We start from the raw sequence: 27,152 nt of genomic DNA, 5'->3' as shown, positions 1-27,152 counted from the left end.
CCATTCTTCTCCCCTTTAGCTTCCTAATTCCTCCCCCTTTCTTCTCATGAAAGAAGATAATTAAATACCTCTTAAAATAATAGCACAAAAACTCTCGCCACATCTCATCATCTTCTATAGACATTCCTGATGTTTAATAATGGCAAACGATTAATGAAAACGACAGCTACCTTTCCATTTCTAAGGGGGGTCACACACTCAACAAGCTTGTCTTCACCATTACCTTTCATTCATCCATCTTCTTCATTATTCATATTGGTATGGATGAGATTGATCAAATTTTCATCCAATATCCATACTGGCGACGTTTAAAATATTTCCATGTGATCATATAGCATTGTCCTGCATGTCTTATACCACATATATGGGTACTTCTGCATGATTTTTTATTCTGCCCTTACAAAATACCGAGCATTCTGAGTATACCGAGCGCCCAAGTAATGTGGCGCTTTTTTATTGGTCTCTGGACACGTTCGGTGTCCGGACACAATAATTACTTCTTTGCATAGTGCCAGCTAGTATCATATGTCATTTCTTAACATCAGCAAATTTACTTTTTTTATCACTACCCTCTTCTCTTGTTACTTATTCACTTGCTCTATTCCTACTCATGTCATGTATAAACTAAGGAATGACTAAACCATTTTCTACCAATCTCGCTCTCTCTACTAACTTTAAAAACTCTAGAATCCTCAATGGCACAAGTGGGTGTCTGATCAACTCATCTTAGTGATTATAAAATTTATGGGACGCATTTCTTCTCAGCAGTACTGATCAATTGAGGTGGATACTTGGTCAATGTAACAAACTCAGCTTCATCACTTTAATATCCCCTTACTCGAGTCTCATGAAAGTTTCTTGTATTTGTTGCCATGCTAATAGGGACACAAACCAATATCTGAAAATAATAATAAACTCTATCCAAATAATCTATCCATTCATTTTTTCTTGAAATTTCTCCCATTATTTTTCTATCCACTGTCTATCAAGTACTTCACTCTCAAACAAGAACACTTCCAGTAGTACTTTTTTATTCTCTAGACAATGCATACTATCAAATACCTTCAATTTTCTCAATAGTGAATCCTTTGTTTCATGTGGCTATATAGCTCCTCTAAATAGTGGGGGTTTCAACATATGGAACATCTATAAATATTTATCATCTTCAATCTCTTTGTTCATACTTTATATTCTCTGTACATCATTCATCAACTGTGTTATTAGATTGACAAATTACATCATGCTATCAAAATTCACTGAGACTATTGTACTCTATTCATTTGGTATTTCAAATGGATCCATTGCACTTAGTATAATTATCTTTCCTACCAAATTGTAATTCAATCATGCATATCTATATTATGAATGTAAGGGAGAAAAACTTATTGCTATCCATTTCTATCTCTCTCAATAAATTCATACATCTCTCATTATAATTCAATCCTTCTAATAACCTTTACTCTAATTTCACTCTATAACACCCGAAATTTCATTTTGAAAGAATTATCTATTTCACCTCTTAATTAAACTACCAGACACTCTAATCTTATTTATTTAATTAAAACTAATGAAAGAAACTATAATCATATACTAAAATTTTTCAATATTCATTTATCAAAATTTCATTTATAATAATCAGATGATCAAATCAATGCATCGGTCTATCACTCCATACTCATGACTATAAAAGAATAAACTAAACTACAAAAAATTAAATAAAACCTGAATTCTGAACTACCTCATTCCACTGGATCTTGACCCCTTCCCTAAAACATATGAAAATCATAGGGTGAGCTAACATCTCAGTAAGCTATCAAAATCTAGAACTAAAATCAATGCACGATAGTATAAAATAATAAGCTTTCAATCATTCAATTCATATCAATTAAATATATGAACATATAACTATAAAAGCACATAGCAGCCAATATAAATAATGAATATTTTCATGTCATATAAGTAATATAAATCAGTATAAGTAATATAATTCATAATCACTAATCAATGGTCATATAGAGGATTAGTATATTCTTTCATTCCTATAAATTATACCTTTTATGGCACATTATATGTATCAGCATATCTGTCATATCAAGCAAGTATTCAATATCTACTTTATGTATATCACACAATATTAAGACATGTACATCATGTATTATATTATGTATATCAAGTATCCTATGCCCTTGTAACAATCTCATAGACTTATCATATACATATATCAGTCATGTCATGTATAATGTGTATAAAATATTATATAATGCCACTTATGCAATATACCATGTCATATGCATATACAAGCAATATGGGAAATTTGGCTACCTATGGTATTTTTTCTATATCCAATCTTATAGGCCAATCCTATATAAACCAAATTTAATTATATCAGTCTTGTTCTTATGAATCCATCTAATATCACATATTACAAGTTTGGTGGCTTTTATATAAAAAGTCATATAATTTCTTATCCGTCAACATATCATATCATATCAATCAATCTCCTTATATATCTCATTTCATATCACTTAGGATTACAACGCAATTTTTATTTAAAGAAAAGCTCATTGGCCCACCCTCCTGTATAGGATAAAATATCTCAAGCCAACCTAAATCAATTAATCATTTCCAACCAGTCTCGTGTCTTTACACACATTTCATATCATGGAGAGTATAATACCAAACATCATATACACCAAATATAATAATTATTAAGTCCAATAGTATGCATTTAGTATGCCAAAAATACATATTTGACTAAATGAATAGAAAATATATTGATATCATATATTTTATATCCAAAAGAAATATACTGACTTCTGATTATTTTATATTCAATATTATATCACTCATTTCAATTAAAATGACATATAAGGAAAACCAACATGTAAATTTTCATATAAACTAGTCAAAATATTTAAGATAATGATATCTATGATATATCCAAAGTTATATAGTAAAAAATTACTAAAATAAAATATATTCTATTTTTACTAGTTTTAAGAGCGAGAAAATAGGCAAAGTGCAAAATAATTAAAAATGGAGGTAGGGTTAGTATTTCCTGTCACGATTATAATACTTTTTCAATAAGACTGACAAAAAATATAAGCATGATCCCTACTTTTGTAATAGCCCAAATTCTTAACTATCAAGATATTATCCGCTTTGGCCTAAGGGCCACATGGTTTTGTCCTATTGGTATAACTTCAAAGGAGGTCACCACTCATCCTGAGATTTCTTAGAGATGAGCATGCTTAACTATGAAGTTTCTTAATAAAATTCTAACTATTACACCAATAGGCGCCTCAATGTTTAAGAGTTTAACTTCTTTTTACTTAAGAGGTTTCACAATCTCCCACACTTATATTTTGAAACCCCTTAAGTAAAAAAGAAGCTAAATTCTTAAATATCGATCGGCTTTTTTGTAATTGTTATAATTTTATTAAGAAACTTCATAGTTAAACATGCTCATATCGGTAAAATCTTAGGATAGGTGACCTCCTATGAAGTTACACTAGCAAGACAAAATCATGAGGCTCTTAGGCAAAGCAGATAATATCTTATTGGTTGAGAGTTTGGATTGTTATAGCTTTCTCTCTCCTCTTCCTCCTCGTCTCTCCTCCTTTCTCTCCTTTTCTCTCCCGATGAATCAAGGAATATAGAAAAATGGATAGCTGGGTGAGGGTTTTGATAAAATAGTTTGCGATATTTTATTAAAAAATGTATTTTTCTGACCCAACGCCACATTGCCCATGACCCCAATATTATTGTGCTCAATTATTATACAAAACCCCGAAAGATTAATACGTGGTGCCCACAAGACCAGCATTGTAGTGCTAGTCAGCTAAATTTTTTTTCATATTAAATTAATTTATAAATTTTGGGCTATTACACTACTCTCCCTTATTGTCCATCAAAGTATTAGGCTTTGGTTAAGAGTTTTACTTTGAAGGAGATAATGAAGGTTAAACCACCATAAAATTTTGAGATGGTTATTTGAAATTTTTACAAGCGGAAGTTGAACTTGGCCATCCTTGTCACTCACTTTCATAGGATTATCATGCTTCTTGTAGTTGGTGAGGTAGTGAACTATTATCCCCTCTTCACCAATTTTAAGGAGGCTCCATTATGGAGATTCACTCACCTTCCTATGCATAGCATTTCCTAATTTGTTAACTTGATATGATAATTTATTGTTCAATTTGCTATTGTTGAGGGATCACTATAGAACTCTCAAGCTCTATCAAACATAATACTAAATCCTAATGAGACACTCGACCTTTTTATGGTATGCTTCTAGCAACACATGTTGAATTTATATGGCTTAGAGCATATTATTACCTATCTAACACTCATGTAAGGTTTGGAAGAAGATTTTTTATACTATGCTCCTAGAATGCGACATCAAAAGTGGTTAGAGTTGGTTAGCAATCATATTAACATGGCATAATGCAATCACATGTATACAATTTCAACCTGCATATCGCATCACCCCGAACTCATGAAGGATCCTTACTCACACCATCATCACTCAACAATTGGGACATGTTAACTAAGAATTTACACTATTTCCACCACCACTAATAGCATCACATAGATTTTCACCCTAAAGGCCTAAAGTTTTGAGAAATGGACATGTTCACCTATCATCCCTATAGAAGGTAATAATTTCTCCTGCAAGCAAGTTATCTAATGTACACTCATTATCAAAGTTTCATTAGCAAACATTGTAGATTTCCAACATGATGAGTATTTTTGTTGACCATCATCGAAGTATATTGTGCCAATTTCTTATAACCTGTTGAAGCTTTAGCTCTTTCAAAATGGTCATAATCATCATATAAAGTATAACTGCTAACTTAATTTCCTAGTTGATCATCTTATTCATAATGAAAAATTGAAAGAATTCATCTTTATTAACCTAGGATGACGAGCTTAAAAAGTATTAATCAAGAATAAATAGAATGAGCATGTCCCATTACAAACTATATATATACATAGTCTAAGTGATTCTCAGATGAGCCAAGGCTGTAGCATTAAGGTAAGAAATCTTAAGCAAAAATTAAATCATGATATCTACTAATTGTTAGATTTAATTAAATATTTTATTATTTTAATGATTTTAATAAAATTCTTTTTCCCACATCCACACACCCAATTGTTTAGGTGCTTGTCCACACCTAAAAAATAATTCAAAGGCATGAATTCATGTGATGCCAATATGTCATATCATATTCACAATATAAATTGGTGTGCTTTGTCATTATTATTGCCCTCTATAAAAAAATTAAAAAAAAAGTTATAGCTAAGTGTTTTGCTGCCAAAGGTTAATTAGCCTCATCCAACCTCCTCCCTACTTCCACACCTATAAAATTCACCTTCTTCCTTACACCCACCATTCTTTGTCCTCTCTTCAAACATGTCTTTCTCTGAACTCAAAGGCCTCAACTTCCACTTCCCTTCACACCAAACAGCAACCTTCTTCCACCTCGCCTTCAGCAAGTTCCCAGGCGAGTCTTACTTGACCCCCTCGGCCCACCCTTCCAATTTCCTCACTTCCAACTCCACTTCAGACGAGGCTGTGGAACACCCGGTCCTCAACCTCGTCGTCGAGCGGCGGCAGAGGCGAATGATATCTAATCGTGAATCTGCAAGACGGTCGAGGATGCGAAAGAAAAGGCAACTCGATGAGCTTTGTTTGCAAGTCGACCGCCTCCGTGCCGCCAACCGTCGGCTTCTTGATGAGCAGAACCAGGTAATGAAGCAACATGATGAGATTTTGGATGAGAATGATAAGCTTAGAGAGGAAGAAAGGGTGTTGAAGGAGAAGCTCAAGGATTTGATTGGTGAGAATGGACATAATATGGAGTTAATGGAGGTTGATGACGGCCCATGCAACGTAGCTCATATGAGAAAAGAAGCTATGATGATGAGTTCATATATGGCTTCGCCCTTAGTTTTTCCTTATTGAAAGATTGATCAAGTAGAATGATGAATTCCTTGTTAGCATCATTGATCTTGAGATCCTATTTATATTAATTCCTTCTGTGGAAGCTTAAGTTAGCTTCAATTAGTTGTCGAGTAATGAAAACATAAAGGAATGTAATCGCTGCTTAATTAATTGATCGAGAGCATGAAGTTTCTGCCATTTGTGCTTCTGACCAAAAAAAAAAAAAAAAAAAGGCTTGGTTTGATCATGCTTTTTGATCGGCTAGTTGCTTTATTTTTTTAATAAAAATTGATGTGTCAAGTAATATAAAAAGCGTTAAAGCTTGACAAGGATGGCTCGTGAAATCACAATCGTAAGCTTACTTGCTTAAGTGCAAATGCCACTTAACCGTCTTCCCTCTGATCTAAACACAGCTTGCATATAGCACATACGTAAGACTCGAATCTAAAATTTCTTGGCGGATAGCAAAAGCTCTCAACAAATAGACTAGTGTGAGCTAAGCCAATTGGCCTACTTGACTATAAGAATGTTCTCATTAGAATCATGCAAATTAACTCTAGAAATTATGCATGTAGGTGATCAGGCTATACCAAATTGTTTATTTTTTGGCTTTCTTTTTTCTTTTTTTTTTATGCTTATAGGTTCAAGAACTTGGGACTGCTTACATTTCTTGAACTTTTAATATTTTCAATTGATAGGTTTAGACATTATTTCTCTCATATGAACTATAATTTTATTTATAATCAATAAAATTTATTTGCCTAAAAAAAATTTCATAAGCTTAATTACTCATGAAACAAATGTTTATTAATTTCACCTACCATATCTATACATTTTCAATAATATCATCTTCTTCTTGTTGTTCTTATGCATCAGATATTGACTTCCATGACTGGTGCAAGTAAAAAAAAATAAAAAAAATCCCTCCTAGTTGCTTGTGGTTGGTTTTGAACAATGATTTGTAGTTTTCTTAGCTTGCACGCCCCTTGGATAGCCTAGGTTTGTTTGACAACCTTGGTGGTTGGTTTTCTATCAGATTTAGTGGTTTTCTATCTTTGTTGGATTTTTGCTGGTGACTTTTCTTCCTCTTTGGATGGCCCAAAGCCTGGCAACTAGGTAGCGGTTTGAGTCAGGTTGCTTTTGGGGCAGTATTTATTTTGCTTTATTTAATTATTCTATTTGGCTTCCGTCCTTTATTGTAATTTTGCTGGCTTTTTTCTTGCTCTCTTTGGTCAGATTTTGACTGGTGTTGTATTGCTCATCTTATCTAATGAATTTTATTTTGAAAGAAAAAAAAGTAAAAAAAAAAAAAAAACAATCTCTCTCATACAAAATTATAGCAGCAGTGTTGATTAAATGAGCCTTCTACCAAGACTTCTCTTCTTCTCATCTCTATGTTTTGACTTACAGTACTTGCGACCTGTGAAACTTTTCCCATTCTTAGAAATAATGAGAAAAATATTCTGAAGATGAAAAAGGGGAAATATTTCAGGTGTACTGAGAAAGAAGAAAATTTTTTAAAAAAAATGGAGAAGGTGGTGTCAATTAGTGGTGAAGGCTGAGTGGTGGAGATTGATAACCAGAACAGGAAAACAAAGAGGAAAAGTCTTCCACCAAAATATGTAAAATATTACTTTGTCAAGAGCTGAATGTTCATTTTCAGAGTGGCTGATGTGATGATGATGATGATGATCACGGTTTGATTTGTGTTGTTCTTGCTCAACTTGGCCTTTTATGGATAACGTGCAAATCGGCATGGGGCCCTCTTTAACAAATATTGTCACAAACACTTAACCATGTAGGGCTGTTTATGTAGTAATGGTTACTCTTGAGGAAACATTGGAGGCTTGTGGTGTTGGTATATGTTTCATGATTCAACAAATCATTTTTCTAAAGAAAAATAAATGTGAATAAACACATAAAAGATGTCATTATTTATTAGGAATTAGCTAGAAATGGGTAGTGCTGAACTAGCAAGTGTTAATTTTTCATAATACATATATACAGTAAAGTGATTAATTGAATCTGAATATAAAAATTAGCTGAAGCAAGATTAAAATTGGTAGCACCCTACTACTCTCGTTAATTTGAATTTGATCAGATAAAGAAAGAGAATGAACATGTTGTATTTGAATGATTATAGAGTTTTTGTTTGAGACTATTATTATTCAAGTTTGATATTTTTTAGCAATTTAAATGATTGAGTTACGCAGATCATCCAACCTTTGCTCCAAAAATTAACTAGAATGTTTTCAAATTATGAATATAATAATTTTTATCAAATTAAATAATATTACATCAACCTTCAATTTTTTATTAAGTTAAGAAAGAAAATTTGCACGGAGAGAAATATGTGAGTAATCTTTTAATCAAACAACCAAAATATAATAATTATGAAGCATAAACCCTAAATGATATTTTCCTTTCACTTAATTTCTGAAAATGAAAGAAAAATTTTATTAAAAAAAAATTCCTCATTAGTACTGAAAGTGCACCTATCATAAAAACAGAAACATTAGTTTTATGAAAAAAAAAATGATCATTACTTAAAACACTCTTCTATTTAAAAAAACATTTATCCTTACTAGAATTGACCTGCACTAGCTTCTTAACATTTGATATATATATTTTTTTAACTTAACAATATCTCTATGCAATAATTTTTTCAAAATTTAATTAATATCCCTTTAATGATTCATTATGACTAATTATTAGTTGAGTTGAAGATCAAGAATTATGATAAAATATTAAGGTTTTAAGTCCTCATATGGCCTTCAAATTAACGTGGTTAGGAATTGACACTATTAAAGTAATGTGAAAGCCTAATTTATCAGTAGTGTGAGGCTAATAAGTGGGTCACAATGTGAACTCAAGCTAACCCAAATTTTAGCTTGAGCTTGATTCATTAATCGATTTCGAACTTATTTCTATGAATTCAGGTAACCTCATGAGCGAACTTATTTATTCTTATAATTAAATTATGTAAAAAAAATAAGAAAATAATACCATAATAAAAAATCAATTGACGTGAAGAAAATGTTATATTTTTTTTATTTGTAATAACATTATATTAAAACCTTTAAATTGTAGTATATTGTAAGTGAAATTTTTATTAATTTTTTTTAAATAATTAAAGACGAGGAGATCTCGTTAAAGGTCTCAAGAATTTTCAACAAATAATTTTCATTATACTTATAACATATTTCCATTACTGAACAAACTTCTTTGTGATGTCATATCAGCATTATTTCTAACAAGCCTTCTGAACAATGAAATCTTTATGAATGCTAAAGAAGATCAATTCAAATGTTTCTATTATAATGACCTTCAAGCTCAAGAAAAAAATAATAAAGTACAATATCACCATCATTTATACATATTCGTATAAAATATACAGAAAGCTAGGTTCTATTTTACAAATTTGAATTGGCTCTGAAGCTTTGAAGTCCAGTAAGTAGCTTCTGACATTTCATGAGTAGAAGACAATGGCACTAAAAGGCTAAGAAATTCTTCAAAGTATTCATCACTAGAGAGGGCCACATCAGAGAGGCAGACATTCCGTTTGCAAGCCTTTATTTGATACATTTGGAAAGAAAGCAAAGAATAATTCAACTTTAGCAAGGTCATTCCACATAGTGCTCTGCAACTTATTTGACTAAGTATGGCTTCTGCACACTGAGACTTCATGACAAGGGAGACTAATATTATCCCAATTGGCTTTAAAGCAGCACTTCTAGAACTTTCTTAGAGATGCATGATAGCCAACTACTACCATTTGAGAATAAGGACAAAGAGTGTCAGATTTGTATCATCATCAAAATCATTAGCTTTATCCAACTATTTATGATCAATTTTATGAATTTTTTATTTTCTATTCATTCCAAGAAAATGGTAAATATATAAGATTTTTGAAGTATTCGTTTTCCTTCTTGATCTGAAGTATTAATTTTATTTACCTATGTAATATGTGTATATTTTATTTTCATTGTTGTATATGTTAGAACCATCTTGTTATGATTTTCACTATCTTCATTAGATATTAAAATGGTTAGAATTTGCTTGTTTCCGATATTTCACCTAAATTCAACAGCTTAATTCTTTCATTGTTCAAACTAACATTTATTTACATTATATATTACTAGAATTAATCCTAAAGACGTAAAACGTCATCAAAATAATGTCGAATGCATCAAACATCTTCAAAGACAATGTCGAACGTCTCTAATTTATTAAGCAACATTTCTAATTACAATGCCTAAAATATTCCATTAAAATGGTCAAAAGGAGTTTTAAATAACTTGCACTATTTACCTCTAATTTTCTTCTTCCTTGTCTAGTCAAGGTCACACAAATCACTGCATATACTTTCTTCTTCCCTATCAAACACCAACCACAATTTAAATCAAATAAATTTTGACTCATAATTCTTCTCTCTTCTTATTATTATGCTATTGGACAGGTTCAACTGCCAGCCGATCATCACATTATCATTTCTTCATTTTGCCACACATTCAGTCTGCTTATCAATGAATTTTTCACTACTTTACATTGAGATTCATACAATACAGCTGAATTAATTTCAATCTTAAGTCACTTTGAATAACATAAAATACATCATCATCATTTTCACTCTCTCATCTTAAAAGTCTTATTTTTATCATTTGAATTTGATTAATAATGACCTTTTTTAATGCTCAACATTCCAAGTCATAACCAATCTAAGCGCAGTACTACGTCAATTTGCAGGTCTGTAAAGAGATCATCATCACTTCCACTCCTCGCATCTTGTAAAGTCGGCAGCAGCAGAGCCTTCCAAGAAACACTATCTACAGTATTCCAGCAGCAAGTGCTCAACCGAATAGAGGAAAGAACCAAGGAAGCCATTGGATGCACAGATAAAAGAAGCTTTCAATAGCCTAAAAGATGACATGGCTGGCACACACTTTGGAACTGTGCATGACTTTGAATATTGTAGACTATTTCATAAAATAATTCAACAAACTTAAAGATATAAAACTCATAACTAATGCAAAGTTGAATAAAACATGAAGGAGTTGCAAGAACTATATACTGAAATGGAAGAGGATTAAAGCAGACTGAACAACTATTATTGAATTTAAAAAAAAAAAAAAGTTTGAAGAAAAAACCGACATGAAGGCTTCTCTACCAAGAGGCTAAAAGGTGGTTGTTCAGCTACTTCATTCCAGCAAGTACAGTGGCTGCCTGACGAGCAAAGTATGTGAGGATAATATCTGCACCAGCCCTTCTAAGGCATAACAGTGACTCCATCATCACCTTTTCTTCATCCACCATTTTAAGAACACCACCAGCTTTGATCATTGAATATTCACCAGAAACCTTGAACAATAAAAGATGAAATATATTATAAGGCTTGCAGTTTTTTAGTGGTGTTTATATCCGGGGCAACTAAGGATTTAATTATTATAATTACAGTTTTTTAGTGGTGTTTAATTATGGTAGTTTAGCATGATAAAAGTGCTTAATCAATTGATTAAGCACATTAAATTATAGTTAATTATCTATTATGTTAAATTACAAACTAATTATAATTTTAATTAACATGGTTAATATTTGAAATACTGATAAAGTTTTACTTTGACTGATTAGATTTTTATTAACTTGTAATACTGCTCAAACTGTTGGCAGTGTTGGAGCACTACTACCCTTGTTAAATTCTGATGCAATGTGTCACACAAGCTTTAGAAGCTAATCTTATCGTTTAAATTGCTCAAAATATTCAAGAAATTCAGTAAGCTATTAAGTCAACACAACGGATCACCATAAGCTCATCAATCATTGCTGGAACCCACACAAACCAAACCATACTAAATGCGCATAGAACTCAAGTGAACTAGATGACTCTAGTTGTTCAAGCTTATAAATTGATTGGAATCCCACATATTATACAAACTGGGGGTGGAGAAAGAGACTGAGTTATGGAGCAATTCTTGAAGACTCATCTTCCTACATCTTATCCAATAATAAGCCTCATTATAATGATAAGTAACTCAAAGGGTTGAAGTGCTCTAAGGAGGACCACAAAGTGGACATGACAACATTTAAGCTTCATGAAAGTGTTGACTACTGATGTGAAAGACATCATTACAACAACTTTGAAAACATTGCAGTGATATATTGGGCAAAATTTGAAAGTTTATTCTTAAAGCACTATTTGACCATACACAACTAATGAGTGACTTCAAGAAATTAAAGCAATGATTAAAGATCATTTAGGGGTATGAGACTAAGGCTTCATTTGAGACGACTTTCTTTCTGCTTCTTAAAGCAACTTTCTAGTATAAAATTTTAATTTTTATACTAGAAAGCTGCTTTATGAAGCAGTAAGAAAGCCGTCCCGAACGAAGCCTAAATTTGATTTATTTATTCTATTAAACAACAACAAAATTAGAAGATTCAGTTTTTTATACATGACTTGAGAGAGGATAGTAGAAAGTGTTTATATACCTCAAATTCGCTTCTTATAGGAAGCCAGTCGATCAACCAATACATGTCAAGATAGAGATCACTACTTATGAAGAGAAGAATATTAGAAAACAAAAGGATGTAGATGCTTAGGCAAGTGGAGGTTATAATAAAAGCAGCATACGAACAAACATAGTAATTTGATGTAATGAACCGTTGGGTGGCCGATTCAACCGAACTGGCCAACCCGCCTTTTAATAGCCGCGACCCCAAAAGGGGTCGGTATTGGCTGTTTCGCGAAATAGAGCGCGGAAGGGGGGGCGGACGATCGGATCTTCGCGCGAAGGCTTGGGGAGACTTTCTTACGCCAATTTTAGCAAACGAACGCGTTGGAGGGTAAGATTTAACAACTCCTTTTCGTTCTTATTGTTATAGAAGCAAAGGTTTGGGAGAATTTGCAACGAAGGGAAGAACCGACGAGGAAAGAAAAGAAAAAAGGTTTGTTGATTTTTCTTTCGGATTTCTCGTATAAATTTCCTTCCTTTACTTCATTCAAAATGAATGATATGTTTCTTGAAAGATAAGGAAGGGATTCAAGTGAAGAAAAAGGAATTTGTGAGAAAGAAGGATTTTGAGAGTTTGAGAAGTTTCTATTCGAAATTGTAAGTGAATTGAAAAGAAATGACATATGAAATTGAATAGAAATGTTATGGTAAATGTAAAAGAAAGGAAAATGATATATATGAATATTTCAGGAGTTCACCTCCTTATGGTACTGGCTGGGGACGCCGTACTCATGCACGTAAAAAGGAAAAAGAAAAGGTAATGGAAATAGAAAAGGAAAAATGGAAAAGGTTATACTTTTGAGTACATTAAGACGGTGCTCCTGTATGAATTAAATGGGAAAAGGAAATAATCAAGATTGTTTTAAATGTTTTAAAGCAAAATGATCGAATATGTATAAATTATCGAAATAAATGGAAAAAGTGGAATGAATGGTTAAATACATGTTGAAGATTATAAGAGTATTGTAAATAAAAACATTTATTTTAATTGTTCAAATATTTACCCACTAAGTTTACTTAGTAAACTCAACCCACGAGTTTAAATGTTTCAGGTAAGTTCTTAAAGAAGAAATGGTTGAAAGAGAAGAACATGTTTACAGAAGACGACGTGCAGATATCAACAGGTAATTTATATTTTGTGTTTAGTGGCTCTTTAGCAAAAGAAGTTGTATAATCGAAAAGAAATTTTATCGTCCGACTTTTCGTACCCGCCTCGTTAGATCGAGCATCCGGGCCAGGTCGTGACATTTGAAATGGGCGAGCAACCAGAGAATAAAGCTCTAAGGGCAACTCCCATTTCTCTCATTATGGATATTGGAATATTAGACCTTCTAATTTGATTGTGGGCAAGTGTTTTAACCGCTATAATCCTGGTCATAACTTCTAAATTGCTCTATGAACAATTGAGAATAGTTCATTTTGAGAATTGCACATGAAGATAATTCAAAACAATTTCAATATAAGAATGGATGATAAAAACTTTCGTAAAGGACATTAAAGTTTGGTGTCAAAGGGCAAACAAAGAAATACAATCTTAGCCACAGCTACATCAATGATTTTTGGCATCGCAACCATATCAACAGTAATAACTGACAGATTATTAGTAGCCACAACCAGCTCAAACTCAAGAGCAGCCCATTTAGACAACTCCACCTTGTGTCTTCACTATAGCTCAACAGGAAGGTCGAGAGGCTCCTGATGCATTGACATTTACAATTTCTATTTTGAAGTAATTAACAAAGATTTTTTTTTTTACTTTGAGATATCATTTTTTTTTATATCAGGTAAATTTACATTGAGGTCACGAATTTCTAAATTACAACCACATTTGTCAACTATTACGCCATTTTGATCCAAGCACGATAGTCGCACATTTGGTTCATGCATGGTAGTCGATTGACACATTCACGACTGATATTATTATCAATGATATATACACTAAATGTATTCTCACAAGCTAAGTTTGATGTGATTTTGGGACTGAATTTGTTATCTACCTGACATTATTATTGACTATCAAAAAAAGAAAGTGAATTTTTGTATACCCAATGCTGCATCTTTTAGTTTTAAGGGTACTAGGGGAGCCTAATTTATTGATATTTGCACTTAAAGCAAAAAAAGGTGCATAATACTTAGCAATCCAGATGATTCTCTACGTTCGGAGTCTGTACAAAATAATTTCTCCAATGTGTGACACCAAGAGTGTCCAACACCCTGGTATCATAAAGAGTATTCATAAGAAATATCGATGGTTTTCCATCTACTAGCCTTTATGAGCACCAGCATACTAGAAACCATCACATAACTGGAAAGAAAAACAATGAGTGCTTAACAAAAGCTAGAAAACAACAAAGACCATTTAGTGAACCTATCTCTACTGTTTCGAGCTCAAGAGGAGGGGAGCGTATAAATTTATAGAAAATTACTCTTGGTTTTCAGCGAATTGCCTACTGTCATTAAGCTAGACATTTTGCTTATTTGGTTTACTTCTTTAGTAGTCTATTCATCATTCTTCTTGAGTAGATATGAAACTTACTCACAAGATTGGGATTATGTATTTTGTATTCAGAAGATAAGCCTATAAAAACTTTACATCCCAAAGGTAGAGCATTTATATAAGTTCCACGGTTTGCTAAAATAAATTCAAAAACACTATAATATTTTTCCTTTCTTTCTCTATACACAAAACTTCTTCAGCAAACCAGATCTTGATGGAAAAAGCAAATGTATTAATATTAAAGGTTGAGTGCACAAAATGTAGACGTATGCTTCCCATCTAAAGAAAAAAAAAATTAAAGCTTAGAAGTTACCAGGAAGAGTTACTGTAAAACCATTTTACCTGGTAAGCAGCAATTGGCAAAGAAGAATTATCTCGAAGAAGACGAATTATATCCAAATATGGCAGCCCTGGTTTTACCTGCCAAAGAGTTTAATTAACCTCAGCTAAGAAGACAAAGGGAAGCACAAATTGAGGAAACATACACAAAATATACTAAAAAAGTTTACCAAGAGAATATCAGCTCCTTCAGCATCATCAGCTTCCATTTCAATAAGGGCTTCTCGATAGTTAGCTGGGTCCATCTGATAACTTTTGTTGAACAAGCAAAACAAACAGCTAATCCCATGCAAGTAGATAAATAAATGAATAAATACAAATTAAATTTATAGGACCCTTACGTTTTCTTATCACCAAATCTTGGATTTGAATCTAAAGCTTCACGAAAAGGGCCATAAAAAGAACTGGCATACCTGAAGGAAATGCAAATCACAAAGAAACACTTCATACTCATAATTTTTTTCAAAATTTACTGAAGATGAATAGGTTAGAAGATTAAACAAAAGCATAAGAAAATACTTTGCAGTGTAAGACATAATGGAGACATCCTGAAAGCCTTCAGCATCGAGAGCAGCTCGAATTGCTCCAATGCGCCCATCCATCATATCACTGGGGCTAACTATGTCAGCACCAGCCCGGGCCTATATGCAATATCATTATGTGTCAGATTGAAATGAGATAGAGTTAATAAGAGGTTCAAAAGATTGGAAAATTTAACCATACTTGAGAAACTGCTTGTTTACACAACTGATGAACAGTTTCATCATTCATGATGACACCTATTCAATGGACAAAATGGAACATAGATATTAACAAAATGAAAATTCAAAATCTTACAACTAACCCAAATGAAAAATACAAGTGATAGTGACACAATATTGCATTCATAATGAACTAAACACCATTGGGTTGTCCAATTACCTACGAATTTAATCCAAATGATCTTCTCAAAGATGAAGACTAAAAAACTGATAAGGCTATTTTTTTCACATTTGTACAATATATTTAATTTGGGAAAGAAACTGGGTCTGGATATCTTAACCCTATTTCCATCAAGATGAACTTCAAAATTTGATATATGACATCTGTCCTGCTGTCACATATAAATGACTTAATATTTTATTATTTGATCATATATTTCATAGCAAATGTCTTCATTATTTTGACTTTCACTACAAATCAAAATCACATAATTTCAAGTCATTCAAATTAATAGAAATGTCATGTGGTAATTTTTTAAGCCTGATCAAAATTAGGTCAAGAGTATTCTGACCAAATTTTCTTCTTTCATTTGATCACTCTTCCTACACTTCCACATTTTCTTGCTTGGCTCAATTCATGAGATTTGGGAATGGTTTTAGGATTGCTAGAGAGATCAAGGTGTTTAGGGGAAGAAAAGGGAAAACAAAGAAGAAGAAAGAAGAAAAACTCTGTTTGCTTAGGTGGCAGGGATGGGCCTGCATAAGAATGACCATGGAGATCATCAGTTAAAATGAACGTGCCTTCTTTTGGAAAGGACAAGGCAGAAATTTAGGGGAAAAAATAAGATCAGGAGCTCCGCTTAAAAGGTTTGATCATAAATGCAAGGAAACTATTCTAAAACAACAAACCATTTTGTATAAACTACAAGACATTAATTAAAAAAAAAAAACAAGAGAATTTCTTTTAAATTTATATAAAATATAAGATAGTTATATGTAAACTACGTAAATACGGTTCTGTAAAACTAAAAAGACAGGTCTTTTTTCTATTCCAAGAATAAACTCCAATCATTACTTTTTTGAAAGATAAAATTTTGAAAGTTTTGTTTTGTTTATATGGGACTATTTTGTTGTTTAAGAAAAACTATCATCCGCTTATGATCAATTTTTTACGAGGAACTTCTGGTTTTTTTTTTCAAAAATAACTTATTTAAGAGGAGAGACACATAGCAATCATTAGGTTTCCCATTGCCACTTAGAAGAAGTGGTGGATCTAGGTTGCAAAATCTCGTGATTCCAACTTAAATTAAACTATTTTCTCATAACAATTCTCTTCATTATCTTTATTGAACCCACTTCACCTCCTCATTGCATTCTCTCTCTCTCTCTCTCTCTCTCTCTCTCTCTCACTTTATTGAACCCACTTCACCTCCTCATTGCATTCTCTCTCTCTCTCTCTCTCTCTCTCTCTCCCCCCCCCCCCTTTCCAGATGTGAAGTCACAGTTGTCACCCTTTTTTATCTTTCTTCATAAAGATAACAATCAAAAGTTTATCGAGGTGAATAAATTTAGAAATCACTTGAGCTCACAAAGAGCGAATGTCCAGTTGAGAATATTACTAAGATTCATTCTCAAAACCCTCTCTTGCCAGTAAGAACATGGCCCATGTCCTCTAACTGCGGGTTTCGCCAAATGGCACAATAGGTAAACTATTATGATTGGGACCCTCTGATTGGTTGGTTTTGCCGCTAAATGATACAACTAAATTACAGTCACGGTCAGAGCCCAATGTTCCCTAATGACTCTAAATCCTGTAGTAATGAATCAATAGTGTATAATCAATAGGGCAAAAAGTCCTTTGTTAGCTAAGGTGGACTCAAATATGTGTCCCATCGGACAAATATTCACTCCAAGTCTACAAGGCCCCTTTAGATGACACAACTCATAATTGCTGACAATGATCCTTCTATAAGATTGGGTCAACTACCTCCTCCAACAAAGTAGATTAGGACCACGATAGCCCATAACGACAAAACCATAGGATCTAAATCGGGCACATCATTATTCTCCCATCACTAGCTTTAAGTGTACGCTGATACTTTTCAAATCATAAAGTCCTCGCAAAATGAGGGCAAAATGTCTAGGTAATGCTTTATTTAAAATTCAATTTGTCTTCTGAAAATTTACTCTGGAACCTAAACTCATTAAAACTCTCATTGCTGAGAAAAAATAGCGTAGAGAGGCCGAGGTGCGAATTTTTGGATCCCACATAAGTCAGTGTCATGCCAAGCAGCTTAATTTTTTTTTTCAACATTTTAATGCTAAGAGTTATTTGATCATCACTATAAGCAAACAGTGAATTGATGCATAATTAGTATTTCTATTTTTCATATGGTGATCTCTTCAAGGGCTCACTAAGTTGCTTGTAATTAATCTTGTAAAAGTTTCATCTTTTTCTAAACAAAAAACAATTAAGATCTAAAAATATGTATACTAGAAATGCTAATCATGAACTAAAATTGATGATTATTAGATGATTTCTTGATTTCCTACGTCAAGAGAGATGCATTCAAGATTATTTGAGTTAACTTTACAATATCTTCGAAGTATGAAAACCTGTAATGTTCAATTTTAGCATATCTTCAGGCAACATGGAGTGTAAATATTATGTATTTATGTAGGATTCTATTATGTTATAAGTACATTTTTTGAATAATTTGACTATAGAAATCATTATGAAATTTTGTTTTTTATTTTCTCCATATTTTGAGCATTTTAGGGGATGTTTGGCAGTAGTATTTTAGGGGATGTTTGGCAGTAGTAGATAGGATTGATGTCAAAGAGGATTTAGTAAATCTAAGTGATGTGAGGCATGAGTTGAGTTACACAAGATTAAGAAAGGAGATTGAATAATAGCTTAACCGTTTATATAATCATGCTTTAAATTAAAATCGGTTACAAGAATTCGTAGTGTTCCTCTTTGCTTAGGCAAAGGAATTACAAGGAAAATTATCCGAACAATTTAAGCCAAAACAAAGGAAAACGTAAAGTTAAAAGGTAGTGATTTGAATCTAGCGATTAATAAGGAGTTGTTCACCTTGAAACCTCTTCTCTCTTCCCTACGATACTAGGTTGAGCGGCGGAAGATCGTCCAAGCTAGAAGCGATGTTGCCACGAGGAGGGAGGAGCCAATGAACGTCGTCGTGGAGAAGAAACTTGGAGGTGGAGGTGGAGGTGGCACGGAAGGGTGGCCTTTGATGATCCACGTGTACTCTGAAAACTGGTCGTCGACGGCGTCCACTAGTGTTGGGAGGATCCGATCCAAGTACTCCTCGATGGTGTTGTCGAAGCCAAATCCAACGTCGAAGAAAGGAGATCTAAGGACGTGGATGCCTCCGTAGATGTCGTAGAAGAGTCCGTGATCAACGGCGGGATCCGCCATGCAACATGGGCTTGAAGATGAGAGGTCACGAAGAAACCCAAGATAGAAGGTGGGGCGGCGTGGAGAGGGGAGGCCGGCGGTAGAGAGAGAGAGAGGGGTTGTGGTTTATTTTAGAAAACTGAAATTAATTTCAGTTTTAGAGAGTTGGGAGGGAAATTAATTGAAATCCAATTTGGGTTCCAAATAAAGGGGGAGGGATTTGATTTGAAAATTCAAATCAATCCAAGGGGAGGAGATGGGCGACAATAGGGAAGGATTTAAGGCTGATTTAGTGGAGCATTTAATTTAATTTGGGGAGAGAGGAGAGCCATTCAAGGGGCCGGCCATAAGTAGTGGAGAGGGAGCAATTAATATTAATTGAGTGGGCCCTCTAGAGAATAGACCACGGTGGAAGCAAATTTGAAATTTGATTTTCAGATTTGTTCTACTAGGAAAGTTTTCTAACTGATATTAAGCCATTGGATCCGTGGAATATAGCAGGTAATTGAAAAAAAAAAATAAAAGGCTACTTTCCTAAGTGATCCAGATGTAGATTAGGAAAGAATTTGAAGGCATTTGAAATTGAATTTCAATTCATGGGAGTAAGGTGGCTGGCGGGCTGACGTGAGACGGGCATGGAAGAGGGGAGTGGGATCGGCAGGAGCTTGGTAGAGGGGGAGAAATTGGCCAGCGGCCAATTTTCTGGCCGGACTAACAGGGCCAGCGGCAAGAGGGAAGTGGGGAGGGGATTCCAGGGCCTGGAAGCAAGATGAAAACTGTGGAGAAAAACTTGGAATTTTCTAACCTCACACACCTCTTCTTCAAGATCTCAAAGGGAGATTGTAACGATGCCGGAACTCACAAAAAGATCCACGAAATTCCCCTCAAGAACTCACAAAGAGAACTAGGGGAACAGAGAACTCACAAAGAGATCAAAAGTAGAAGATTTTATTCAATAATTCATTAGCCTCATACAAGATACATGAGCCATATAAATAGGCTCTAAATGACAATAAGTGCAAAGTCTAAAATGCCCCTTGGGCTACAAGAGAAAACAAATACCCACAAGGGTAAAATGGGAAAAACTGAAAGTAAATAAGTAATAATAAAAATGCAGATACAAATAGCCATCAGTAGTACAGACTCTCCATCATAGCCGTCGATCTCCGGTGTCATCTCTGATAAACGCGCCGGAATCTCCTGTCGATGCCCCCATCACTAAGGAGTGTTAGATCTCAAAAAATTTTGGATGTAATTTAGACGATTTAACAGGAGACGAAGCGAGAAGAGAATATTATCTTAATTGACATAAACCTAAGCAACCATTTCCTCTTACATGTAGACAGCTTTTTGAACCTACCACAAAATGTCAAACAATAAATTTTCTAACCCTTGAGTTTAACATGTTTAGTACCCCCAATTCTTGAATAAAGATATTTGTTATCATAGAATAAGACACAAATCATGTGCTCATTATTACAAGTTATAGATATTTGAGTTCTCATTTTTTGTCAAGCACAGCATATATGGTAATGTAAGACAAGCATGAACCCCCATCTTAATTAATAAAAGAAAGTAAAGAAACAACAAAATAAATATAACTAATAATCCAGAAACAAATAGTTTTAATAGAATAAGACCGTCCAATATGACAATGAGGCTTTCAAAATGAGACTAAAGAAAAGAGAGTTGAGAGATAAGATCAATTGTATCTCACCATCCTCCCTCACAATACCATCATGCCCATCAGAAGAATATGGATCCAAAGCTACATCAGTATAAATCACCTGTATTGGTGGTTTGAATATTTCAGTAAGTTAAAAACTCAACCAGAAGTAAAAATTGAGAGGATTTTACTAACAATGTCAGGAAATTTGTCCTTTAGTAGGCGTATTGCTCTAGGGACTAGACCATTGTCGTTGAATGCTTCATCTCCTGTTGGAGACTATAAACAAAGAAATAGGCTACCCTTACTTTCAAAAGATCAAGAAAAAAAAACAAACTGAACTACAATATAAAATACAAACCTTCAATGCATCAGGGATCTTGGGAAAAAGAACGAAGCTCTTGACACCAACATCTTTGGCCTTGTAGACCTACATGAAGTGGAATATTGTCGATAAGACGTGTAAGATTGGTTCATATTTTTAGATGTTAGAAGTGAAAAACAAAAACAAATTATGCTCCGTGAATGCTCGTGTTTTGGAAATATAGTACTAACAGCATCAGAAATCACAAAACAATAAACAATAACTATTACTTAAAAACTGGATATGGCAATATTCATAATATTTGACTGAGTGGGGAGTCAGGAAGGGAGGGAGAGAACGAACAATAACTACCTCGTCAAGAAGACCATGTCTCCATCCCAATCTGAAGCAACCTGGCATAGCTCCAATTGGGAAATCCTCTTCACCTGAATAAGTAGAAGAATTATTAATTATGTAATATCTAAACGTAACACAGTTAATTCTAGTTTGAGTGGTAAACGGCTATGCTAATCAAGCTAGTCCTTACGAGCATAGATCATCATTATCATAATCATTAGTAGGCTTATCCCAAACTTTTGCAATAAGTTTATGAATCCTGCTTAATATTCTTGATGTAGAACTAAATCCATGTATTGTGGCATAGCGTCTTCCCGCATTATCCACATGGGGGGGGGGGGGGGGGCGCTTCATAGATGCTTAGTTTGAACTTCATGTAATGGGACATTATGCAAGACATTAGACATTTACCTAGTATTAGGTTGTTTTATAATTTTCATTCTCCTACACTTATTATGTAATTGTACAAAGGCTCCTAAATATTGAAGTGTATCATTTTTATTTTAAAAGCCAATGGATTTTGAAATTAAAAATTCCTCCGTTTATTGGAATGGCCAGCCCTTGCCTCCCCTTCCCCTTCCCCTTCCTCTCCTCAACTCTTGCTGAATGTGATAAGGACCACCTAGCTGCGTGCAAGGATTTCCCTATTGCGTTTAAGGATTCAGAAGAAGGATGTTGATATGTCCTATGTTCTTCATCCTATTGTCAAGCAAAAAAAAAAAATTCCTATTGAGCAATCCAAACAAAAGAGTTATCATTCCAATTACACAATTTTGTCTAAATCATGTTTTTATTAATTCCATTGTTTTTTCACTTTATTCTCCATCATTTGGCATTAGAACTTGACTTCATCTTCATTGTCGTGGATAAATCTTTTAAAATGGATCACTTATTGCCTTATTAAAAGATTAACAATGCCTCTTAGATATTTAAACAAATTGCCCATCTTCATTTCCTTTCTTTAATCATCATGTCTAATCAATGGATTGGTTTTGTTTGTTATTTTTTAAAACAATTTGGAGATTAATTGGAACTCAATCGAAATACTCAGCTTTTCAAACTCAAACAGAGGGTAAAAAGATGTAGTTAATATACAATTCAGCAATTTATTGAGTTGTTTGCTAGGAAAAGGTACCAATCTACACCTTCCTACAATGACATGTGCATATAATGGTACCATTTTAAAAAATTGGGAAAATTACCTTTTCAAATTATTAGACTTTGTCAACCCAATACCCATCTCTACATATTTGAGTTTGTATCATCATTTGCAAAGAATATAACAAATATTATGATGATGTTCGAAAACAAATTAAGTGGCAAACCAATAAATATTTCAAAAAATTGCTAATGCAATACATAAACATTAGAAATATAACGAAGATGACAATGTTACATTCCAAATGATACCCAAAATCTATATGGAAAACATTCAAAAAAGCAAAACACTATTGCCTCTAGCACTTATCAAATTATTTGGAAGTTAGAATTGAATGCTCATATTTTAAACTTGCTACCTGATATGTTCATAAGAGTAGTGTTAAAGATATAACATGTTAGCAAGTGGAGTCTCTTCTGCTCCTACACTAGTTGTAGTACTCCATATAGGCTCACTAGCATAGGATATTGACTAGATCATTATTGATGATGAGACATTGGCCCGCACTAGTACCCAAAATTACCTTGCTCATTAAGATCATCAACCTCCTATAGATGACATTCGGAAGGATCACTACATACTTAAACATATAGGCCCTACCTCTTGGCCAAGCACTTCACTTCTAACTCTCTGAAAGCAAGTTATTCCTATCAGTGAGGAATAAATATAACAATAGATCCGTTTATTATAGCTCAATATCATCCTATGAATCATAGCATGACAAAATCCTAGATCATTCATGTTTTGTTTCATAGATCACATGTATTAGGATTTTTATGTATGTTTGAATAATATTAGTAATTGGACATCATAAGAGATATTAGTATATTCCATATTTATCTAATTTAAGGTTATTTTATCTTTGTTCATCTTCATAGGAACTTATTATGCAATTATACCAAAGCTTCAAGCTGCCTAACGGACAATTTTTCATTTTATGAGCTAATGACATTTTGAAATTAAACAACTCTTTTTATTTGAGTGGTCAGCAGCGCTTGCCTCCCTTCTCCTTCCTCTCTTCAACTCTTGGCAAGTGCAAGCACTGCCCTAGTGCAAGAATCTAAAAGAACAATGTCACATGCTAAATTTTTCATCCTACTATAAAGTAATAAAAAAATTGTGATATCAATTCCCTTGCAATCATGTTTTAAATCGTGTTTCCATTCATTCTTCCAGGGTCAATTGTCAGTCTCCATCACTTCTTCTCCATTCATCATTGTGAGTGAGTTTATGTATTTAGTTTATGTAACTTTTTAAACCCAACCTCTAGCAAGTAATTTTTTGCTCCACCGCCCTACATTCAAAATTCTTCCACTCTGAAATGAAGTTTGCTACAAACATAAATTCAATAACGCCTCTCCCACAAGCTCTCTAAATCTAAAAATTTATCTCTTATTCTTTTCTAGTTGCATTAGACATGAATCTTAGCATTCTCATACGTTTACACATAATTTGGTTGTTAATATTTTCTGTTACAAAAACTCAGTTCCATTCAATAGAAGCAGAGATGATATCAACATAAATTCTTAAGTACAGCTACTAAAACTCCATTTCGACCACTGACCTTCATGAATAAATAAAGGAAGAACAAAATTTGCAGCTGATATAGTGGTTTCCTGGAAAGTAGACCTCAGTGTAGAAGACTTTCGATTTCGACGAGGACGTCTAGTAAGCACCTAAACAATTAGACAGCATTAAGGCATCAATGAAAAGAAAAGTAACACAAAATAGAACTACCAATTTCTCATTTCCAGTGCTTATAGAAAATCTAAAACCTGGGAAATTATAACTTAAAACTATAGAATTTGCTTCCAGAAAGATCAAACCATTTCCAGAATTCATCCTATCAAATTATGCCTAGCCTTCATACTTGTAAAATCTATAAGATCATACATACAAGTGGCTTCACGACTGGAGTTCCTTTTGGGCCTGCTGGCTTAGTAAGAAGTGGAGGATCAGGGAAATTTCCAGCCACAGCATTGGCTTCACATTCCTCAATGCTCAAGCCTTTGCTCTCAACACTTGTCTCCTGCTCTCTGCTTGCTCTAATAACAGCAAGTTTTCGAGTCTTCAAGCCAACACATTTCTCGCTATCAATTCTTCTCGCAACTTGAGGGTTACATGGAGTTAAAGAGAGCATGGAAGCCATTTTCAATGTCGTAAGCATTTCTTCTGAACTGTTCCCTCCTTTAGCAGAAGAGAAAAAGCACAAATAAGCATTTCTGAAACTCAAACTCCTTGCTTGATAACAGTAAGTTGTTAAGCTAAGAACAAATTCAAATTAAAAAAAAAAAAGACATAATTTGACTGTCTTTCAGTTAAAGACTAGCAATTTCAAACATTTCAGTGACATTACAACTCATGGGGGGCGGGCGGGGGGTACTAAAGCTCCTTCGAGAAAAGATGAAACCCCATATTTAGCAAGAAAAGAACAACAAACCATCCAAACCTAATAAAAATAATATTTTCGTTAATCTGCTGAGAAGAAATGGTAGCAATCAACAATTTAGTAGAGAAAAAACAAACCAAGTTAGATTTTTAATCAAGCGACGATGTGACCATGCATTTCTAGAACTGAGCGAGAGATAAACTATAACTAATACGAGGCAGGTCTGAAAATTTTGTAAGGGAAGGAAAAAAAAAAACAAAAGAAAAAATAAAGGTAATTTTGCGCGCAAAATTAGATCTTTTGGGGAGTGAAAGTGACGAGGGGTCTGGGTACCTTGGATGCTGGAGAGACGAGGGTATTCTAAGGCGAAGTAGCGAGATCGAACTTTATCTCCTACGGTCCACAATATCTGATTCAGATTTCCGTAGCTTTTCTTATGCCTCAATACAAAATCGAGTTGCGTTTCCTCTCAAGAAATTAAAAACTCCCAAATAGCATACTTTGCCTAATTTGGGACGGCTTTTTCACCGCTACTTAAAAGCTGTTTTTTTAATAAAAAAATTTTGAAAGTAATAAAAAATAATAATAAAAAGTTAGTTTCAAATAAAATATAAATCTCCTTAGATTATTTGAGAATTTTATTAAGATTATTCAATATTATAAAAATCGGAACGGGCGTTGAGCCAAAAAACTGAGAGGTTCAAGTTTTAATGGTTTGATTAGGGTTGAACCGGGAGTTGAACCGAATAATGTAATAAATATTATAATTATTTGATAAAAAATAAATAACATAATAACGATATAATAAATATGAGCATGTTGTGTTCTAATTGACCTGGCAATTTGATGCTAAGCCAGTTTTTAAGCCAAACCGAACCGGACAAATGATCGGCTCACAATTAAGAGCTTACATTGGGTGGTGGGATATGTGAGCATGTTGTGTTAGTTCTTAGCTGGAAATTAGACTTATTATAAAATTAAAATATTTATATGTAAATTAATTTATTAAAACTTTTAAACAATTAATATTATTGCTAGAAAAGCCCCAATTCAATAATATGTTCAGAAATTTATATGAGAAAAATCAACCATTGAAAAACTCAATTGCATATAGCCAAATGTTTGTAATAAAGAGCAAAATAACATACAAGAAATCACACGATGAAAACTTCATAAAATTTAAGAGAAATGACTTTTTTTCCTATAATTTTTAATAAATTTATTGTAATTCAAATTTGAGGGGTTTAGGAGTTTACTTGGAACTCTACAATTTCCTAAGCTTGCCCAACAGATGAATCTAGGATCATGGCCATGGCCTCTAAATTTCTTCTCTCTTTCTCTTTCTTCTTTCCCTTTCCTTCTCCTTCTCTCTTCTCTGGCAATCCTAGGGTGGTGGTGGAATAAGCGAGATATTTTTATATTAAACTTTCCATAATTTTAAACTAACATCACGGTGCCTGATTATCCCTACAGCACAACAGTCCAGGGAAATCTTTTTGATGCCCCCAGAATATGCTCACCTGAGACTCAACGCCACAGTGGATCTTCCCGATGTTACGATGTTCCCCCATGCCTATTTATTTGTTGATTTTCTTGGGAATTCAGTTCTACATAGCTGTATCTTCTTATACTGCGGTGCCCACGTAACAAAATCTATTTTTAATTCCAAACCTTAGTTACTTTATACCCCATTCATAATGCTAAGACTTTTAAGTATCAATTAACTTAAAATTGAGGATTAGTTATACAAAATCATCTGGATTTGATGACAATTGTTACATACCCACCAATGCTCTACTTCCCCATCTAGAAGAAAAACTACTAGTGCCTTCCTACCCTTAGTATACTACAATCAAATGATTT

The 27,152-nt window shown here is 33.5% G+C and overlaps 2 protein-coding genes across 4 annotated transcripts; one reads left to right on the top strand and one right to left on the bottom strand.

The window, feature by feature from the left end:
- Nucleotides 1-5,410: 5,410 nt before the first annotated feature.
- Nucleotides 5,411-6,153, top strand: LOC110109278 (basic leucine zipper 43-like). The gene has a single exon (XM_020840260.2). The coding sequence runs from the start codon at nt 5,417-5,419 to the stop codon at nt 5,966-5,968; it is 552 nt and encodes a 183-aa protein (XP_020695919.1). The 5' UTR covers nt 5,411-5,416; the 3' UTR covers nt 5,969-6,153.
- Nucleotides 6,154-10,474: 4,321 nt separating this feature from the next.
- Nucleotides 10,475-25,776, bottom strand: LOC110109280 (delta-aminolevulinic acid dehydratase, chloroplastic). 3 transcript variants are annotated; one of them, XM_020840264.2, is made up of 14 exons: nt 25,427-25,585; nt 25,257-25,349; nt 24,798-25,087; nt 24,465-24,576; nt 21,757-21,830; nt 21,442-21,510; nt 21,276-21,359; nt 21,132-21,201; nt 16,016-16,071; nt 15,812-15,933; nt 15,634-15,705; nt 15,463-15,544; nt 15,296-15,373; nt 10,475-11,305 (listed from the first exon to the last, which is right to left on the bottom strand). In XM_020840264.2, exons 3-14 carry the CDS (start codon nt 25,065-25,067, stop codon nt 11,141-11,143), a joined length of 1,254 nt encoding a protein of 417 aa, XP_020695923.1. In that variant the 5' UTR covers nt 25,068-25,087; nt 25,257-25,349; nt 25,427-25,585; the 3' UTR covers nt 10,475-11,140. The 3 variants fall into 3 exon arrangements, with proteins under 3 accessions (XP_020695923.1, XP_020695922.1, XP_020695924.1); XM_020840263.2 differs by lacking the exons at nt 25,257-25,349; nt 25,427-25,585 and adding an exon at nt 25,623-25,776; XM_020840265.2 differs by lacking the exon at nt 25,257-25,349 and having other exon boundaries at nt 25,427-25,588.
- Nucleotides 25,777-27,152: the final 1,376 nt, after the last annotated feature.

Source organism: Dendrobium catenatum, unplaced genomic scaffold (genome assembly GCF_001605985.2).
Source record: "Dendrobium catenatum unplaced genomic scaffold, ASM160598v2 original_scaffold_98264, whole genome shotgun sequence".
Classification (NCBI taxonomy): Eukaryota; Viridiplantae; Streptophyta; class Magnoliopsida; order Asparagales; family Orchidaceae; genus Dendrobium; species Dendrobium catenatum.
The sequence above is the reverse complement of the archived record's forward strand: the minus strand, read 5'-3'. Positions and strand labels throughout refer to the sequence as shown.

Bases quoted from the DNA above. Each gene is read 5' to 3' on its own strand.
- LOC110109278 (XM_020840260.2), top strand. From the start codon at position 5,417: ATGTCTTTCTCTGAACTCAAAGGCCTCAACTTCCACTTCCCTTCACAC.
- LOC110109280 (XM_020840263.2), bottom strand. From the start codon at position 25,067: ATGCTTACGACATTGAAAATGGCTTCCATGCTCTCTTTAACTCCATGT. The intron at 24,577-24,797 runs GTATGTATGATC...CTAATTGTTTAG, and splicing joins CTCCAGTCGTGAAGCCACTT to GTGCTTACTAGACGTCCTCG. The intron at 15,934-16,015 runs GTATGGTTAAAT...TATTGCATATAG, and splicing joins GTAAACAAGCAGTTTCTCAA to GCCCGGGCTGGTGCTGACAT.